The 20,201-nt window shown below is 45.9% G+C and overlaps 1 protein-coding gene across 1 annotated transcript in view; it reads left to right on the forward strand.

Annotated features, from left to right (window-relative positions):
• Positions 1–20,201, forward strand: part of MTMR14 (myotubularin related protein 14) — a 110,610-nt gene that overhangs the window by 31,214 nt on the left and 59,195 nt on the right. The window contains exons 10-16 of the mRNA XM_015819867.2: positions 7,339–7,405; positions 9,915–10,000; positions 10,917–10,993; positions 11,338–11,374; positions 14,421–14,491; positions 16,820–16,866; positions 19,489–19,621. Of these exons, the coding sequence (XP_015675353.1) occupies positions 7,339–7,405; positions 9,915–10,000; positions 10,917–10,993; positions 11,338–11,374; positions 14,421–14,491; positions 16,820–16,866; positions 19,489–19,621 (518 nt within the window). The remainder of the gene's footprint in view (positions 1–7,338; positions 7,406–9,914; positions 10,001–10,916; positions 10,994–11,337; positions 11,375–14,420; positions 14,492–16,819; positions 16,867–19,488; positions 19,622–20,201) is intronic.

Consider the following 20,201-nt stretch of genomic DNA (forward strand, 5'->3'; position numbering starts at 1 on the left):
GGAAGAGCCTTCTCTGTGGCAGCTCCTGCCCTCTGGAATGACCTACCCCCCGACCTACGTACAGTTGCGGACCTGCGCCTTTTTCGCCGAGCCCTGAAGGCCCATCTATTCCATGCGGCCGGTCTGGCGTAGTTTGATTATGTTTTAGTGGGAGTTTTGTATGGGGTACTTTTAGAGCAGGCCTGTTATTTAATTTGATTTTAGAACAGAAACTTGTGTATATTTATCGTGGTTTTTATTATCGCCTGTTCACCGCCCTGAGTCCCGTAAGGGAGATAGGGCGGTATATAAATTCAATAAATAATAATAATAATAATAATCCCATATCTATGTATCTTTCTCACGTTCTGAAAATTACAACAGGAATCTACTACAGTGTCAGTGCAGGAAAGTCAGAGGGGGAAGTGGTGACTTGCTAGATTTTTAGCACTTAGAGATGCCTTTTGGGTGGAGCAGCAATCTTGTGCTGGGCAAAACGGGTGGGTCTTCACATCCTGTTGTTAAGGAGGCAGTGGTTAGGTTCATGTGCTTTTCTAGAAGTTATTTTACCCATTTCCAACCAGGATCTGTTGACTTAATATTGCTTAAAGAGAGCAAGAGCTCTACATGGGGCTGCCCTTGATGAGTATCCAGAAGCTTCACCTGGTGCAGAATGTGTGCCCCCCCACAAGAACAGCACGTGTTATACCTCTACTCCGTGAGCTCCATTGGTTGCCAGTCTGCTTCCAGATCCGGTTCAAGGTGCTGATTTTGACCTTGAGAGCCCTCCGTGGCATGGAGCCAGGCTATTGAAGGGACCACCTCTCCCTCAATATCTGCCTGTCCCATCAGTTCCAATAGAATAGGCATGCCCTGTTAAGGAACTACATTTGGCAGGCCCCAAGAGGACGGGTCTTCTCTGCCCTGGCACCTGCTTTACGGGAGAATGAGGAGTGAGGTTACTTTGCTCTCTGTTGATTTTCCAGAAGTCTCTCAGAATCTGGCTAGGCCAGTAGGCCTGAGGGTCCCAGGCAACTGTTGAGATCTTGAGGTGGCTCCATTATTGCCGTTAACACCTGTTCTCTCGTAATAATGGCAGTTTTTATGCATTTACTATTGAGGGCTTGTACACTGCCCAGAGTCACTTTTTGTGAGATGAGCAGCTATATAAATTTGACATAAAAATTAATTAATTGCCGGGTCCTTGGCGATCTCTGAGCTTGGTTGTTTTCTTGCTCACAGAGCGCAAACTCTACTCCCTTCTAGCACTGATGAGGTTACCTAGTTGGGTAATGAAACATCTGCAAGCTTAACAACCGAGCCTAGAGAACACTAAGGACCCCACAGTTCAACACTGAGCTACAACTATTCCCTTCAATTGGTAAATTGAATGAATGGATGGAAGGATGGATGGATGGATGGATGTTCTTTGCTGATAACAGTTTCTCAAAATCACCTGCCCAGTCTTGGAAAGGAAAGGAGGAAGATCTGGAATTTAAAATCAGTGCCTTTGGCAACCACATTTATAGTCAGTTGTGTTTTCTGATCAAAAATAATGTTAAATAAGTACAGGTAGTCCTCGAGTCACGATCACAATTGAGCCCCAATTTAAGCTGCTTAACTGAGTTTGCCCCATTTTACGACTTTTCTTGTCCCAGTTGTTAAGTGAGCCATTGCGTTTGTTAAGTTAGTAAGGTGAATCTGGCTTCCCCCTTGACTTTGCTTGCCAGAAGGTCGCAAATGACCCCGGGACACACCGTGACCGTCATAAATATGAGGCTGTTTGCCAAGCATCTGAATTTTGATCACGTGACCATGGGGACGCTGCAACGGTCGTAAGTGTGGGAAAACAGTCATAAGTCCCTTTTTCACGGCCGTTGTAACTTTGAACGGTCACTAAATGAACTGCTGTAAGTCGAGGACTACCTGTATTTTAACACTTATTTAAGCTGTAACGCCCAACATCTGTAGGATGTTCCCTCTCGTAGTACTGAGAATGCTGAGATGACGAAGCAACAGCCTTTTAACATTATGCTGATGCCCTGCAGTTTCATCTCTATTCTGCTAAGCGTAGCTTACCGCTGGGGTTGCTTTTTTTTTTAATTCCTCCTTGCCAGTGAGAATATTATGGCAGCATGTCAGTCATCTTCTTTCAATTCCTCAGCAGCCAGGTGGTGCTAACACAGTTGTAAGAACAGGAGTGGGGGTGGAGAGAGTTAAGCTGCCTTGTGATATATTTGTTCTGAAAACCAGCAAATAGCTGTGACTCGGGCTAAATTGGGATGGAATATTCTTTACTTAGATGTACAGATATTTCACTTGAGTTTTGGAAGCGAAGACAGGATAGGATTGATGGGAAATTAAAGGCCAGAAGCAAACTTGGGTTTAGTCCAGAGCGTTCTCGGAGAGATGTCTGCATCCCAACACTGATCTTGCCCTTAAAAACAAAATAAAACTGCTAGGATTCTAGTCGGTGGTGAGCAGTTGCCAGCCCCTGTAGTGTCCTTTGAGGGCAATTTGGTGAATTTTAAATAGCTAATCATAATAGTAGAAGCTTTGCCTAATGCTGGCCAGTGTACTACTAACTGCCACGATTGTGGAGGAAGAACAGCAGGGTACAAAGACCCTCAACAAAAAATTGAAGCTGGCCCTGAAAAAGAGCATTGGTGCAACATGAAAATAAGTAGTCAAGTTATTTTTAGGACCAGGGATTATGTCGGAATAAATGTTCTCTCTAGTCCGAACAGAGTGGCTTTTGCCGTCAGTTCTGGGACAGGATACTGGAAACCATCCAGTGTTGCTGAACTACAATTCCCAGCAGTCTTGGTCACTATGATTAATGGCATTGGAAAGATACAGGTAGTCCTTGACTTACGATCACAGTTGAGCCCGGATTTTATGTAGCTAAGTGAGTTTTGCCCCATTTTACAGCCTTTCTTGCCACAGTTGTTAAGGGAATCACTGCAGTTGTTAAATTAGTCACAAGGCTATTAAGTGAATCCGGCTTCCCCCATTGCAGGGGTCCCCAACCTTGGCAACTTTAAGACTTGCGGACTTCAACTCCCAGAATTCCTCAGCCAGCTGGGAGTTGAAGTCCACAAGTCTTAAAGTTGCCACGGTTGAGGACCCGTGCCCCATTTGCTTTTTGGTCACAAATGGTGATCACATGACCTGGGATGCTGCAACTGTCATAAAGACACTTACCAAGCACCTGAATTTTGATCATGTGGCAATTGTAAGTGCAAGAACCAGTCCTAAGTCGCCTTTTCCAGTGCCGTTGTAACTTTGAACAGCCACTGAATGAGTGGTGGTAAGTCAAGGACTAACCTTGTACAATGACCCTTTCCTGATGCTTTATTCTCTTTTATCGAAAGCACGTCCCGTGTTCATTTCCTGGCTCCTGCAGTTCTTGATCTACTTCTGTGGGGTAATACGTGAAACAATGGGGTGAGGTCGTGCGTGAAATTAACAAAAGATAAAAAAATATGTTGCCTGTAGACCAGAAGATCTATCTTCTGGCTATCTCCAACTTTGTGGTGCTAGAATTGTGAGTGGGTAGTAGCAGGGAAAGGGTGAGGGCTTGGGGTCACTCTAAAACAGTGTTTCTCAACCTTGGCGGTTTGAAGATGTGCGGACTTCAACTCCCAGAATCCCCCCAGCCAGCCTAGCTGGCTAGGGGATTCTGGGAGTTGAAGTCCACCCATTTTCAAACCGCCAAGGTTGAGAAACACTGCTCTAAAAGAAAGCCATTGTGTAATATCCCTTTCGTTGCAGTACATGTAAAATAGGTTGTTCCTGGTGCAAAGAGGAAAAACTCATCTTTTACCGGGCATATGTGTCCTATTTTTGCTGTGCAGCTTTCCCCATTTTGGGGGTTTTGCTGAAGTGGGTCAGGACCCAGCAGGATATTCACAGACTCTAATCAATCTTTCAGAAAGTGCTTTGTTATTGAGCCGTGGAGTGATTTTTCTATTGCTCTCTGTAATTCTCTGGGACCTAATTCTCCTGAACAATTGAGTAATGAGTCAGATACGGAAACTCTGCTCCCTTCTCCTCTTCTCCATTTTTTCCCCCCTTCATTTTTTGAAGATTCTGTGCTTCTACAACCATCCTCCCCACCCAAAATAACCCGGACCCGGTAAATTTCAGTTCAGATATTCTATTTAGAATAAAGTGCTACGGCGCAGAATGAAACTGGAGTTGAAGAGGTTTGAATTGGGGTCCTGCTGAGATATAAAAGAATTTCCTGGGTATTTTGACAGCTGTTAATACAGCAAGTGTCTATTATATTTCCGCCTATCCCCCGTTATCTCAGAAGCAATTTTAGGAATTAGGTTTATTTATTTCTTGTATCTATATCAGGGCTTTTCAACCCTTTTCACCCATTGTACCACTTTTAGGATAGGGCAATATCCGAGTACCACCAGTCGCCTAGCAAGGTGTCAAAAACTTGATGACCCCCCCCAAAAGGAAAAAAGTGATAAAGTACAGGTAGTCCTCGACTTACAACAGTTCACTTAGTGACTGTTCAAAGTTACATTGGCACTGAAAAAAGTGCCCCCCAAGGCACAGCTGAGCAAGACACCTGCCTGCCTGCCCGGCGGCGCTCTCATTCCCCTCCCCCGCTACCACTTTTCTAGGATGCTCGTGTACCACATGCCAGGTGCCAATGTACCACAGGTGGTACCCATACCACTGGTTGAAAAGCCCTGATCTATATAACTGTCCATCTCACAAATACGACTCTGGGTGGCGTACAATAAAAAATAGCCATAAAGAAACAGACATTAAAATATTCTATAATAAAAACACTCTATTGTTAAGTGCTACTAAAAGAGAGTGTAGGGATCCTTGAAATCCCCAAGTCTGTTGACACAACCATGTTTTGAGGCACAGTGGTTCTGAGAGGCACAGTGAGTACAAAAAACGATGAGTTACCAAGCAATTTTTTTCCCCATAAGGATTAATGTAGTGAGTCACAAGGCACCCGACATCGACAAGTTCTAGCTTGTGCGTTGAGTACCAAACAAATGATGGGTACCGGGACAAATGTTTTGTGTCAGAATGCGTTGAGTACCACATTCGATGAGTTTCAAAGCAGTTGAGTGCCAAGGTACCACTGTACTTCTGGAAGGATGTCAAGGACAGGGCCAATCTTACCTCAGAGAGAATGATGTTCCACAGGGTGTGCGCCACAGCAGAAAAAGCCCATCTCTTGTGTCCCGCTAGCTGTAGTTCCCTATAAGACAGGACACACAGCATCCTCTTCTGATGGCTCTGCAACACATTCACCTCTGCTATTTGTTTGTTTGTTTGTTTATTTCTCCGCCTTTATTATTTTTACAAATGACTCACGGCATTGAACATATCCAACACACCTTCCTCCTGTTTTCCCCAGGACAACAACAACCCTGTGAGGCTGCAAGAGAGGGACTGGCTCAAAGTCACCCAGCTGGCTATATTGGGAAGTGAGTGATAGGAGAAGCACCGTGCACAAGTGACATGTGTTTAAGCTGCAAACATGACAGACATATTCAAGCTAGGAGCCTAGATCAGGGCTTTTCAACCAGTGGTACGGGTACCACCTGTGGGGTACATACGCGACTATCCTAGAAAAGTGGTAGCGGGGGAGGGGAATGAGCTGAACCGGTGGCAGCACCGCACAAGCCTGAGCGAGAGATGGCTGGAGCTGCAGGGCTGTCAGGGCTCAGCGGAAGCACCAGGATCAGTGCCGCTTTCCAGCTGATCGGCGTTTCTTCGGGGCTCTCAGGGCTCAGTGGAAGCTCCAGGATCAGCGCCAGGCTCCAGCTGCAGCTCGGCACTGATCCTGGCGGTTCTGCTGAGCCCAGAAGAAGTGCCGATCAGCTGGAATGTTGCAGCCTCTCCAGGGTCTTGTGATTTACATTCAGATGCTTGGCAACCGATTCATATTTATGACGGTCACAGTGTCCCAGGGTCATGTGAAGTGACCAAAACCTGCTGCAACCACCCAGCAGACGGGGGGGAATAAAAACCAAACACCCCCCACTCCACTCCTGCTGCCAATCCTCAACAGAAATGCTCACAACAATGAAAACCTCGGACAGGAGGAAGAGCACCGCCGGGTGGGCAGGCAGGTGTCTTGCTCGGCTGTGGCTTGGGGCCATGTAACTTCAAACAGTCATTAAGCGAACTGTTGTAAGTTGAAGACTATCTGTACTTCATCACTTTTTTTCTTTCTTTTTTTTTTTTTTTTTGGTCATCAAGTTTTTGACACCTTGCTAGGCAACTGGTGGTACTCGGATGTTGCCATATCCTAAAAGTGGTACAATGGGTGAAAAGGTTGAAAAGCCCTGGCCTAGATGGTCTTGAATAAGGAGAAGAGTAGGCCGGAAACTCCTATAGAGAGTGGGATTGATGAAAAAGGGAATAGGAGAAACTAGGAAGATCATTTATGGCCAGTAGATCCTTCCCAAATCTATTTCAGTTTCTCAGACTTCAGTAAAATTGGGTTTTCTTTACGCTAAGGAATATTGTTTGAGGGTTTTTTTCAAAAAGCAGAACTGATGCCTTTTGAACTTCAACACCTGTGGATAATTAAACCCACATGGATCCTGATATACTTTATCAGGAAGCAGCCTTTCTCCCATAATTTGCATTAGGACCTAATGAGTGCGCAGTCCTTATTGATTATGGATGTAGGGTTTTTTGGCAAAATCTGTTCTGGATACTTACAAAGAGAAAGGATGCCCTTAAAATCTAGAAGCACAGGAGCAAGGAAGCCAGTGTGGTTTTGTGGTGAAGGGGTTGGAGCAGAAATCCTGCCTTGGAAACTTTGGGCTAGTCACTCTCTCTCAGACCCATCTAATTCTCAGGGATGTTGTTGAGAAAAATAAGTCTTGCACTTAAGATAGGAAACGCCTGCCAAGTGAAAATATTAAATATCACGAAATACTAGTACCCCTCAAAAGGAAAAGATAGAATTTGTGAAAGTGGTTTTGTGGAAGTTGAGATATTGCTATCAAAGCCAAGATGTACAAAAAACAACAACAATTAGGTTAGCGGGTGATGGATTTAGACCAGGGGTAGGCAACCTCGGCTCTTTTATGACTCGTGGACTTCAACTCCCAGAATTCCTGAGCCAGCCATACTGAGGGAAAAGGGAGAGGTTTCCAAGCTGAGCCATGCTGGCTCAGGAATTCTGGGAGTTGAAGTCCACGAGTCATAAAAGACCCAAGGTCGCCTACCCCTGCTCTAGACTAAATGTTTTTGAGACCAATTCTCGAATAGAGTTAGAATGTATCTCCCAATAGATTCCTATTGTTTCATGTTTTCTATTTTCTTTCTCTCTTCTTCTCCCATTCTCCCCTGCCCACCCAGAACTGGGATCTTGTACAGCAGACACAGAACTATCTGAAGCTTCTGATCTCCATTATCAATAGTGATGGTAAGGTTTGTTTTTTTTCCCTTCTGGTGAATTCGTGATTTGGGGGATTTTTGTAAGTGACTTGTAATTTTTAGTGATCATTAAAAAAAATAAGCAAGGAGATATAATTAGACAAAAATTGGGAAACCAACTGTGAAACTAACAGATTTAATTTATCAGAGGGTTTCTCTGCCACATGATTTGAGCTGTATATTGGTACATGGCCCGCTCTCTTTGTTTTTGTCATTCTAAAAGACTCTGTTATCTTCATCACTTTTCTACAGGATTCTGCAGGGTTAACTGAACCTCCAGGAAAACTCTGACTTTGTTTTTGCTGCCGTTTGAGATCTCTGTCCCCAAAATAAGTGCCAGAGAGATCCTTTACTTACTATCTATGCTACACAGATCAGGGCAGTATCTATTCCAGTGGTGGTGAACCTATGGCACGGGTGCCAGAGGCGGCACTCAGAGCCCTCTCTGTGGGCACGCGCGTCGTCGCCCCAGTCCTAGGCCTTCAGCTGGGTTTTATAAAACCTTTTCGCTTTAGGCCTCTGCCGCCGTGTGCAAAAAAAAAAAGTTCAATCAATCAGTCAATTTCAACTTCTCGCGGGGGGAAAAAAAGATCTTGAAAAGTTGGAATTGATTGAACTTTTTAGTCCCACCCAGTCTGCCGTTACCACCGCAGCCACACCCACCCAATGGGCCACGGCCACCCGGCACCTGACGATGCATAAGTGGGTTTTGGGTTGCAGTTTGGGCACTCGGTCTCTAAAAGGTTCGCCATCACTGATCTATTCTATTTTTAAAAAAAGAATTAACATTTGGCATATAGGAAGTCCTTGAGTTAAACCCGCAATAGGGACCACAGTTCGTGTTGCCAAGCAAATGTGGTCGTTAAATGAGTTATGCCTGATTTTATGATCCCTTTTTGCCACGGTCGTTAAGTTGAATCAATGTGGTCGTTAAGGGAATCCAGCTTCTCTCATTGACTTTGCTTGTTGGAAGGTGGGTGGGAAGGTTGCAAATGGAGACCCTGTGGCTTCGGGATGCTGCAACCTCCGTAAATATATGCCAGTTGTCAAATGCCTGAATTTTGATTACATGACATTACAGTGGTCATGAGGGTGAAGATCGGTTGTGAGTAATTTTTTTTCAGCACCCTTAGAACTTCAAGTGTGGCTAAATGAATGGTTGTAAGTCAAGAAGTATCTGTGTGTAAAAATAAGAGATATTTGTCTGGCTGAGGAATTCTGGGAGTCAAAGTCCACACAAATCTTAAAAAGTTGCCAAGGTTGGAGACCCCGCTGCATGGACCGCTTTGTTCAGTGATTGATTCAGTCAGTCTTTCGGGCTCAAGTATTGATTGATTGATAAGCTCATCCCCCCCCCCCAAACACAAAAAACAAAAAACAGGAAGGAAAGAAAGAAAGAATATGGCATTTGGGCATAGTATCTTAAAATCTTTAAAACAGCATCTTAAAATGCTTCCCGTGGCTTACTGAAAATGCAGAAAAGTTTAATTCTTTGGGAGAATCTGGTAGATTTGGGTTTTGAAGAGAAGGGCAGAAAGGAATTCCGAAAAACTATAGGAGGTGTTAACAGCTGAACCTAAGGTGAAGGATATGCAGCAGTGGTTTTGCATGTGATCCACTGCAGGCCTTTGGCTATTCCATATTCACTTCCAGATGGGAAGAAGACACCAGATGTTCTGCTTAAATCAGGGGTGTCAAACTCAATTTCATTGAGGGCCGCATCAGCATTACGGTTGCCCTCAGGGGGCCGGGTGGGTGTGGCCAGGATGGGTGCGGCCTACTGGGTGGGTGTGGATGGAGTGGGTGTGGCCTACTGGGTGGGCGTGGCCAGCTCTACATCGTTCGCGTCAAGGGTGCCTGTGGGGGCCTGGGCAGGACTGGGACAGATCTGAGGGTCTCTGGCAGAAGGGGGTGGGACCGGGGCAAGTGCCAAGGCATGGTCCACTGGAGGAGCCTCACTCTTCCTCTCAGGCCATGCGTGGGGGGGGGGCTTATGGAGCTAAGACTGAATGTGTTTCAGCATAGATGGCCACCACAAAATTGTACATTGGCTTCCGACCGGCCTAGGCCAGGGCCAAGGCAGAGGGGGCCGTTCCCTCACTGTTTCCAGGATGGCTTCGCGGGCCACATGAAACCACTTCACGGGCCGCATCCGGCCCCCGGGCCTTGTGTTTGACGTGTCCGGCTTAAATAAAAAGCGCAAGCACTCTTTGCACACTTTTACCCGATTGATACTGCGGCTAGCCTTCCTCCTGGACGATTTCTAATATTCCCCTTATCTGTTGTCCTCCAGCCTGCTGCAGCTCTTGCCTCCTCTGTCTGGCAGGATGCAGAGAAGGCTCTGCCTTGCGCAGCTGGCCTAGCATATGCCATGTTATCCCCCGGAGACCGCTGGAGGCCCCGGGGACAGTGGGAGGCTTTTCATCCAGAATGCCATACAAGTAACTCAGCTTTTTCCCTCCGCTGTTGCTTTTCCTTTCCTGCCGGCTTTGGCACAGATGATGGCGGGCTCCTGGTTCATTGTATATCCGGATGGGACAGGACGCCGCTTTTCATCTCTCTCCTGCGTCTCTCCCTGTGGGCTGTGAGTACCGATAAGCGCATTCCCGTATCCTGTAGCCAGCATGAATGGTGTAGCCAAGGTTTGGCGGGACGGTGGGTGGTGGTGAAAGTGGAGGTTTATTTACCTTCTAATATGGTTGGCGAGTTCAAGGCCCCTGCGGTTTTGTGGCGAGCCCTTTAAAAAAGGCCTGACTCTGCTGTAAGAAAACGCAGGATTGTTACATAAAAGGCAGGGGCTTACGGTAACTTGGGGCTAATTTGGGGACCCCAGAGCTCAAGTTCTATCCCTGCCCATCTCATTTCTCTGAACCAGTGTTTCTCAACCTTGGCAACTTTACGATGTGTGGACTTCAACTCCCCAAATTCTCCAGCTAGCAACGCTAGCTGGAGAATTCTGGGAGTTGAAGTCCACACATCATAAAGTTGCCAAGGTTGAGAAACACTGCAAGTCTGAACAGAAGCTGCTATTTTATTTACATTCCGCAGTACCCATGAACCAGTTGGGCTCACATAAACGAAATTTGCACGAATCTTTTTCCATTTGCATAATTTAACTTTTGCGTGTTGCGTTAAAAAAAAAAACCAACCAAAGAAGACTGAAATGGTGAGTCAAGAGGCCATCCTGAGGACTGAGGGAAAGTGCTTAATGATACCATTTTGGATCTATAAAAAAACTTCAAGTTTCTTTTTGAAATAAAACATTAAGCTCAGGAAGTCCCAGGGTTGACTGTTTGCTGCCGTGCAGTTTCTTGAAGAAGGCACAGCGCTAGAGGGACTATAAGAGATGGCTTCTTGAATGGGCTTTATTGGTTTGTTTAAGAAACCTTCCTGGTACACAAAGATCCTCAGACATTTTGGTGTTTTGATGTATACATAGGGAAGTGCAGAGCAGGGAATCGTTATAATGTTTACTGTATTCTCAGTCTTTCTTTCCTTAGGATGGGCTGATCCACACATCCCTGGAACCTGCAGAGATTCTTTACCTGACAGTGGCTTATGATTGGTTCTTCTTTGGGTAGGCATGCTGGGCCAGGCGGTAAATGGCGGTGGGAATAGCACAGGCATTGAGAAGCCTGATTTACGTAGCATTTTTAGTTGGTTTAAACTGGAGGCCTCCCCTGTTTTAACTTGCTATCTCCATTCCTCTTGATTAATCCTTTTTCAAAATCTCTGTCCCCAGGGTTTTTCTGCATTTGTCCTGCAGTCCTTTGGGGTGGGAGCTTGACTCACAGTCCTTGGGGTTGAATTCTACCTGAATTCTAGACATCCTGGTTAGTCTGCATACGTGCGGTGGGGCCTATCTTCACGACAGTTTGAAACATGCGTAGTCAACACCAAACTCTCTTCTTCCTCCTACAGGCACATGTTAGTGGATCGGCTCAGCAAAGGAGAGGAAGTAAGTGTGTTTAGAAATAGTGCCAGGTAACAATAGTGTCCATGTCACACTAAAGATGCCTTTTTTTTTTTTTTAGCATTTCCCAATCAGCAGAATAGGGAGAAGCTCAAATATATGTTTGATCTGAACTGGAACTGAGTCTGTCTAGTCCAGTGGTTCTCAACCTTTTTAATGCCGCGACCCCCAACCGGTCGTAAGTCGAGGACTAAACCGGTCGTAAGTCGAGGACTAAACCGGTCGTAAGTCGAGGACTAAACCGGTCGTAAGTCGAGGACTACCCAACCGGTCGTAAGTCGAGGACTTTCCCTGCCCGGGAGCGCCGCGCATGCGTGGTTCCGCCCCCTGCGCCNAGGCGTAGCTGGCAAGCGGCAGAGACGGAGCAGGCCGACCACCAGCTGGCCCAGCCCAAGGGAGGTAAGGCACCCGCCGGAAAAGGGGGAAAAAATGGCGGACAGCCTTGCTTGGCGACCCCCGTGAAATGGTCGATCGACCCCAAATGGGGTCCCGACCCACAGGTTGAGAACCACTGGTCTAGTCTAATGAAAAGAAAGACTAGGGGTGACACGATAGCATGTTCCAATATCTAAGGAGCTGACACAAAGAAGAGGGGATTAGCCTGTTCTCCGAAAGCACCTGAAGGCTGGACAAGAAATAACAGATGGAAACTTACCAAGGAGAGATCCAGCCTTAGAACTAAAGAGAAATTTCCTGACAGTGAGAACAATTAATCAGTGGAACAGCTTTCCTTCAAAAGGTATGGGTGCTCCAACATTGAAAGTTTTTAAGAGATTGGACAGTAATTGGTCTGAAATGGTATAGGGTCTCCTGCTTGAGCAGACGGTTGGATTTGGAGACCTCCAAGGTCCCTTCCATTCCCATTTGCAATGTATGGCTGTGAAAGTTGGACCATAAGAAAGGCTGAGCACCAAAGAATTGAGGCCTTTGAACTATGGGGCTGGAGAAGACTCCTGCGAGTCCCCTGGACTACAAAACAATCAAACCGGTCAGTCCTAGAGGAGATCAACCCTGACTGCTCTTTAGAAGGCCAGATCCTGAAATTGAAACTCAGGTACTTTGGCCACCTAATGAGAAGGAAGGATTCACTGGAGAAGAGCCTAATGCTGGGAAAGATTGAGGACAATAGAGAATGAGGTGGCTGGATGGAGTCACTGAAGCAGTAGGCGTGAGCTTAAATGGACTCGAGAAGATGATAGAGGACAGAAAGGCCTGGACAACGTTGTCCATGGGGTCGCGATGGGTCAGACACGACTTCGCAACTAACAACAACAACAAAGGTCCCTTCCAATTCTGTTATTCTGAATCTGAATCTGCACCTGAAGTTAACGGGAGTAAACAATATCTAGATTCTGGACTGAGAAAGCTGAATCTAAGAACCTCATTAGATCTTACCAAAAACCCACCATTGTGGCCAACCAGATATCTTTAGGAAGTTTCCAAGTGGATCTTAGGAGCAACAGTTCTCTTCCCTTTCAGGGAGAACTTAGACAGCCATGTGTTAAAAATGTCTTGCTTTGGATTCCTGAACTGAGCAAACAGTTGGTCTTGGCGGTCTAAAGGACCACTTCTAACTCTGGGCTTTGATGCACCCAGAGTTACGTTATGGTCTCCAGCAAGCAATATTTCATGTTATATTGCTGATGGACACGATAAACCCGATTATTAGCCCATCTACCCTGCCCTTCCCCTTGCATGTGATTGTATCTCAGCTTACTAAGCAGGGCACACGCAGAGTGTCTGTGTGATTTCATGCCACCGCCAGGCTTGTGGTCCCTTCTGTTCCAGTCTTGCAAGTGGGGATTAGGGGAGAGAGAAAAACAAACTGCCTCTGGCACAAGTGTCACAGTAGACTTGGCTTGTCCATCTGTGCCCTCTCTAATTTTGCCTTCTGCCACAGTCATGCTGTTTTTTTTATGAGACACTTAACACTTCCCTCCCCCCCTCCCTCTTTGCTGTGATTATACTGAGATACACAAGACTGAGCAAGTGAATGTACTAAAGCAGCCTTCTCTGACCTCGTGGCCTCCAGATATATTTGGAATACAGCCCTGGTAAAATTACCAGCTAGGGTGCCCCCAGAATTCATAGTTTAATTTAGGAGGGCACCAAGTTGAGGAAAAGTGGCTTAAGCTTGCTCCAACTTGGAGAAATTGCAAAATCCTGGAAGAATTATATTTCTATAAATCTATATTTTTTTATAGGTCAGAACTTGGCCATCCACTATCAACATGGCTTCCAAGGAATCCAGTTGATAGCCTGAGCTAATCTTTAGCCATAGGGATTTGGGGATTGTTTGAGTCATGGGTTTTCTTACACACCTCGCCTGATCCTCATAACTTTTAGCCAATTATCTGGGAACTCATAAAGTTGGAGAGCTGGAAAGAGCAATTTCCACATGTCCGTCAAACGGCAGTCTGCCATCTTCTTAAATAGTCAGTTCCATCTTGCATGCAGTACCGAGGGCAGGGCAGTGGGAGACTTAAGGTCTTGGAAGGGATGAATAGCGAGACACTTGGTGGGAGTGGCTGCCAGACCCCCAGGATCAGTGCTCTGCCAAAAATGAAGGAAGCCCTTGTTTAAATTGCAGGTAGTCCTCGACTTACAATAGTTCATTTAGTGCCCGTTCAAAATTAGAAAGGCACTGAAAAAAGTGACTTACAATCGTTTTTCACCCTTATCACTGTGGCAGCATCCCCGTGGTCACATGATCAAAATTTAGACCCGTGGCCACTGTATTTGTGACAATTGCAGTGTCCTAGAGTCATTTTGTGACCTTCTGACAGGCAAAGTCAAAGGGGAAGTCAGATTCACTTAACAACCGTGTTACTAATCTAACAACTGCAACGGTTCACTTAACAACTGTGGCAAGAAAAGCCGTAAAATGGGACAGAACTGACTTAACAACTACCTCACTTAGCGGTAGAAATTTTGGGCTCAATTGTCGAGCCCATATTGTCACAAGTCGAGAACTACCTGTATACGGCAGTTGACCTCTCCTCTCTTTTATCCCCCTTTTTTTTCCCTCTAGATTTTCTTTTTCTGCTTCGATTTTCTGAAGCACATAGCCTCCGAGGAGTTTTCTGCCGCTAAGCAGCTGAGGTAAGAGCTTGCGTTTGCAGCTGCCACCACAGAAGTAAGCAAGAAGGACTGAGAATATGGTTATTGTGCACGTTTCCTTTCTGCTGGAAAATAGAAACCCTGGTGTCCTGGCCCAGTTCATTTTAATTGATTTTTGCATTCAGAAACCCGCACAAATGGGGCCATACCACTTGGTCTAGAGCTATTTCTAGAAGTCCTACATTGGAGGGGAGGGGGGAGCACGACTTGAGTGCAAGTTAATCAACCGGCTGAGTTTAGTACACCAATCCCTTTTCAATGACACTGCCTGCAGTTAGGCCACCTGATGTCGGAGCTTAAGAATTACTCAGGTGGATCACACCAAGGGCCTATATTTAATTCAGGATTCCAACTTTCAGATAGCTCACAAGCAAGTTATCCTCTCATTTCCAGAACCCAGTCACAGCCTTTGACCCGTGAGGTTCCATTTTGAGCTGATACGGGTTTTATGCTATTGGCCTGTAATGCAAGAGGGGACACACATTTTAGACTTAGTGCCATAATCCGCAGCTAGCACAGTCATTGCTTGGAGACTGTGGGAGCTATAGTTGAAGATGTTTCAAAATAGTAGGTTGCGTGCCCCAGTTTGGTCAAGCGCAGGGGTAGGCAACCTTGGCTCTTTTATGACTCGTGGACTTCAACTCCCAGAATTCCTGAGCCAGCATGGCTCAGCTTTGAAACCTCTCCCTTTCCCCTCAGCATGGCTGGCTCAGGAATTCTGGGAGTTGAAGTCCACGAGCCATAAAAGGTTGCCTACCCCTGGTCTAGTGGTTAAGCACCAGGGTAGAAGCCAGGAGACTGAGTTCTAGTCCCACCTTAGGCACGAAACCCAGTTGAATGACTTTGGGCCTATCATTCTCTCCCAGTCCAACTCGCCTCACAGGGTCGTCATCGTTCTTGCGGGGAAAATCGGAGGAGGAAGAATTGTTAGTATATCCACTGCCCTGAGTTATTTATAAAAATACTAAAGGCAGGATTTAAAAAAAAAATGTAAAAATAATGTTAGCAGTTTCGGGAGATGAATTGGACTTAGTTTAAGTCCTCTCGTTGTGTCATGGTATGGCCTTGAGAGATAAGAAAGTGCCACAGGCAGCAGGATGGCTGTATAAAAGGCAGCTTGGCCTGGAATGTGGGGATGGCAAAAGTCTCAGAAAGGACCTGCTTAGTTTCTTAGGCTGTAAAGGTGACAGGGGAGAGATGTACTTCCAGACTCGCAAGATTTTGTTAACGTAACCTAACAGTAAAAGTAGAATCAGTTCATTTGGGCCTGTTTCCTGTCTGGATTACCTCTCAAGATTGAAAACTGTCTTGCCAGTCTCGAAATACTGTATCTTTCTCCCCCGTCACTTTTACCGCCCAAGAAGCTAGGGTGGGTCCTTAGACTTTTGCCATCTCTACATTCCTCTGTGGGCTTTTTATACTTCAGTTTCTCCTGGCTGTGGCGCTTCCCCCCCCCCCCCCCCCCCCCCCCCCCCCCCCCCCCCCCCCCNGCCCCCCCCCCCCCCCCCCCCGTCTTCCAAGGTCATTCCCACATACATATTACACATCGACTCTCATCCCTTTAAAATTTGGAAGAACTGGGAAAGAACCCATCACTCATATGCTCTCTCTCTCTTCACTTCTTTTGGTGCACATTGACTTGGCCAAATCATTTTTCATCATCTTTGTGTTTACTCCAAATAGGAAGTAAATCACTGCTTCAATCTGCAACAGATTTAAGTTAAAGTGGGTAGTTTGTTGCTCAGTGCCTTGTGGAAACCCAGCCTTGTTTTAATGCGTTGGGTGAACCGGCCCGTCCTATTAAACCATAACATGGCTTGCTTGTTTGTTTGTTAAGACAGAACACGGAAACCCAGATTTGGCATGTTGTGTAAACCCATCCATTAAATTACTTGCATGACAGGGAGAAGGTTGGTTCCTCCTCCTCTGAGCCATAGTTCAGAAGATCATAGTTTAGAAGATCATGTGAATGCAACTACTCTAAGCTGGATTTGTACTGCTATTTCAGGATCTGGATCTGGTGGGTTCTTGGTGCTTTCTGAGCTTGGTTGTCTCTTAATTGCAAACGTTTCATTACTCAGCTAATTAACAGCATCAGTGCAACCTTCATTACCCAGCAAACCCTGTCTTCCTTACACTGATGTTATTTAGCTGAGTAATAAAAACATCTGTAAGGAATAAAGCAAGCTCTGAGAGCCCCAGGAACCCAATTGTTCAACCCTGAGCTACAGATGTTCTCTGCTGTAGGATATGGAGCTGTTTTGAGTGTGACCTTCCCATTTCCTAACATCTTTCTTTCTGTCCCTGAAGGAAGAGTCTGCCACCTGGATTCACTCTGGAAGAAATCTGTATGCTAAGTGAGTCTCTGTTTCTACCTTTACACTAGGCCAGTGATGGCGGACTTTAGAGACTGAGTGCCCCAAAACTGTATTGCCCCCTGGCCCGCCCCCGCTCCGTCCCCCGTCCCACCCCCACACCCTGCTCTGCCCCCACTCTGCCCTGCCCCGCCACCCACCGCCTCCACGGCCTGCCGCAGCAGATCACCCAGGGGCCCAGCAGTGCCATGGCGGCCACATCCTCCGCCCATGCCCCGCCGCATCAACTGCGCGTGACGAGGTATGAGGGCGGAGTCTTGTCCCTGCTGCCCGGCTGCCATGTGCTTGGCTGCGCTGCTCCGCATGGGCCACGCCTGGGGGCAACTCTCCTCCGGAGGGCTGCTGGTGAGGAGGGAGAGGTGGGGCTGGGGCGACGCCGTGCGTGCCCACAGAGAGGGCTCCGAGTGCCGCCTTTGGGACACGTGCCATAGGTTTACCACCACTGCACTAGGCCGTTAATCTGAGCTAGGATTATCTTTCTGTCAGCTTTTGGGGTGGTAACTCTTGACTCTTCCAAAGGATTTAGGGAAGCCACGAAGGACACACAGAATTGGTAAAATCAGCTGAGCACATTTTGGTCCATCAAAATCTAGAGAAGGTAGCTTGTAGCAGATAGTACAGAATATAAAGATAGAAAGCAGAACCCAGCACACAACGTGCCAGTGGAGAAAGCACCTCTTTTGGTGTCCCCACGGACCTCCCCATCATACTCCACCCTGTGTCCTTCCAGATATTTGTGTCCTTCCAGATGTTCTGTTTCTCCCATCAGCCAGTCTTCTGTGACTTCTGAGCCCACTCAGTCTGAAGCGTGCTATCTGTGATATAGTTTTGAGGCTTCCACTACTGATCTTCCTGTACATGGATGTGCCCTTCTGGCTAGATAACACCGATACATTTCTCTGAACATCAGGAAAGGAAAGAGAGATAACACAGTCGCATTTTCAACAGGGGTTTCCACGATGGTCTGCTTCAGCGGAGGGTCATATTTACATCTCGAAGGATCAACGTGTTTGTTGATTCTCTGAGGAGTAGCCAGCTTTTAAATCCCCAGTCTCTTGCTACTTTGTCTGGAAGATGTTCTGCTGCTGCCAAATGTGACAACCACCACTCAGTTTGAGTTCCTAAAGACTACCACCGTTCACTGCACACACCATTGTCCCATATCAGCCCCTTTGGAGGCATGTGACAGATAATGATAAGCTGCAGGAGCCAGACCGGTGACTTCCAATGAGAGGGGAATGGAATAAAGAGTCAGTGTGTCTTCCAGTATCTCAGAAGCCCTGATACAAAGCAAGAACAATAATGTCAATGTGTCTCTCTGCTCAAAATGTATTTCTTGAACAGTTTTTGTTGTGCAGGACAGAGAGTTGTCTTGCCTTCTGGCCACTAGCTTTTCCAAATCCTGCTTCTATTTTATGGGAGAGGATTGGTAAGAGGCAGAAGGCTGCTGGTCTTGGCATAGGCTCCTCTCAGCCAGCTAGCAACCTTGGTCTTGCCACCCCCAGCCAGCACCAGTTGGCAGATCCTGTCCACTGAACATGACATGGTCTCTTTTCTGGAGAAGCCTTGTGCTCAGTTCTGCAGATGGCACTGCTCAATTTTGAAACACATCACTTAGCTGTCATCTCGACTATCTCCCAACCAGCAATTAAAATAAATAGCGTAGGAGTCCTTTTTAATTCTGCTTGCTTTCTTCAACCACTTCTAAAAAAGAGTCTATTTCTGGACAATCCAAATTTAGGATATTGTATACACTGGCAAGAAAAGCCAATTTCTATACACACAAACTAGCTCTAACCTGATTGTGAACATTCTTGTTGGTACAGGGACATAAGTAATGCAAAACACACTGGTTCCCATTTATGTTGTTGAAATGCTACATCTACATTCCCCCCACCCTGCCAACCCCCCCCCAACTCTGACTTTTTTAGGGTAATTGCTCACCGACCCTTCAAGCTTGCCTCCGAAGTTTAAATCCTGTTTTTTAAAAAACCAAAAAACCCAATAACCCTTAATTATCCATTGTATATTTTTGTACTCACTGATGTACTTTCATGTGAAATCTAGTGAAATAACTGTTGTATGGAGGGGATAGAACAGGCTGAATTACAGACAATCATAGATGTGCTGCGTGTTAAAAAAAACTGCACTTAACACTCTGTGTCTAGTGTAAAACTGTACAGGTAAATCCCTGTTTAACAACCACTTGTTCAGTGACCATTCAAAGTTACTATCGTGGTGAATGTGTGGAACTTAACTCCTACTTGTTTGATTTAGCACTTTGTGTGACTCCAGCAAGTTTTGTTTTATTCCAAGTAAACATCCTTAAACAAGACATAATTTACTATGATCTGCGTGTCTTTTGCTGCTGGGGCTGTTGAGAAAAGTTAGAGCCAGAATATCTTTGGTGATCTATTTCCAGATGTCCGCCTGCAGAAACTTTAAACCATCTCTAGTCTGCAGTATGGGCAGTTTCTGTCTGGAATCTATGAATGCATGCTTCACTTTTCTCTTTGGAAATGTGTCAATGAGGACATCACCATTCTTCAGGAGGGCACGGAAATGATCAACCACTCTGACTCTGGATGCTTTTGTGTGTTACAGAGCAGAGGGACCGGGGCAGCACCACCAGTCTGAGCAGCGACTTTTCTCTTATGATGGAGAATTCACCTGGAGCTGCAGGGAGTTTCTCTTACGATGCTGTGGAGTTGATGCTAACAGGACCTCAAGCTTCTTGGTCAGCACCTATATACAAACTTTCTGCTGTGGGAAATCTGTATGTCCTTAAGATGAATCGCTCTACAATAGTGGCCAAAATTGTGGAAACCTTTTGGGAAATTACATTCTTGATTAAATTATCTTTCCATTTATATATAATTTTATGGTACTACTCTCCCCCAAAAGTGGTGTTATTAGCCATCAAACCTCAAAAATACACTTTTCCCAAAAGGTTTCCACAGTTTTGGCCACTACTATATATATTGTCCAGAAAGCAGAATGATGAACGTCTGGGAAGTTTTTCAGCAACCTAATTTAGCAAAGGGAGGTGGAAAGAGAGAATACTTTCAGCAGCTTCCCCCCTTCCCCCGTGTGGGTGTTGCCGTTAAATAGTTAAATAACAACTAAATAATTGCTGCTATATAATAATATTGTACAAATATCTACATTATTTTCTTCTTCTTGTTGTGCCATATCCGTTATCGGACGTTGGTGATCATGTTGGCACATTCTTAATTTAGTGGCATGGGCCCTGGTGGTGCAGTGGTTAGAGTGCAGTATTACAGGTTAACTTTGCCCATAGTCTGGAGTTCGATTCT

Source organism: Protobothrops mucrosquamatus, unplaced genomic scaffold (assembly GCF_001527695.2).
Source record: "Protobothrops mucrosquamatus isolate PMUCROS unplaced genomic scaffold, P.Mucros_1.0 scaffold1007, whole genome shotgun sequence".
Lineage (NCBI taxonomy): Eukaryota > Metazoa > Chordata > Lepidosauria > Squamata > Viperidae > Protobothrops > Protobothrops mucrosquamatus.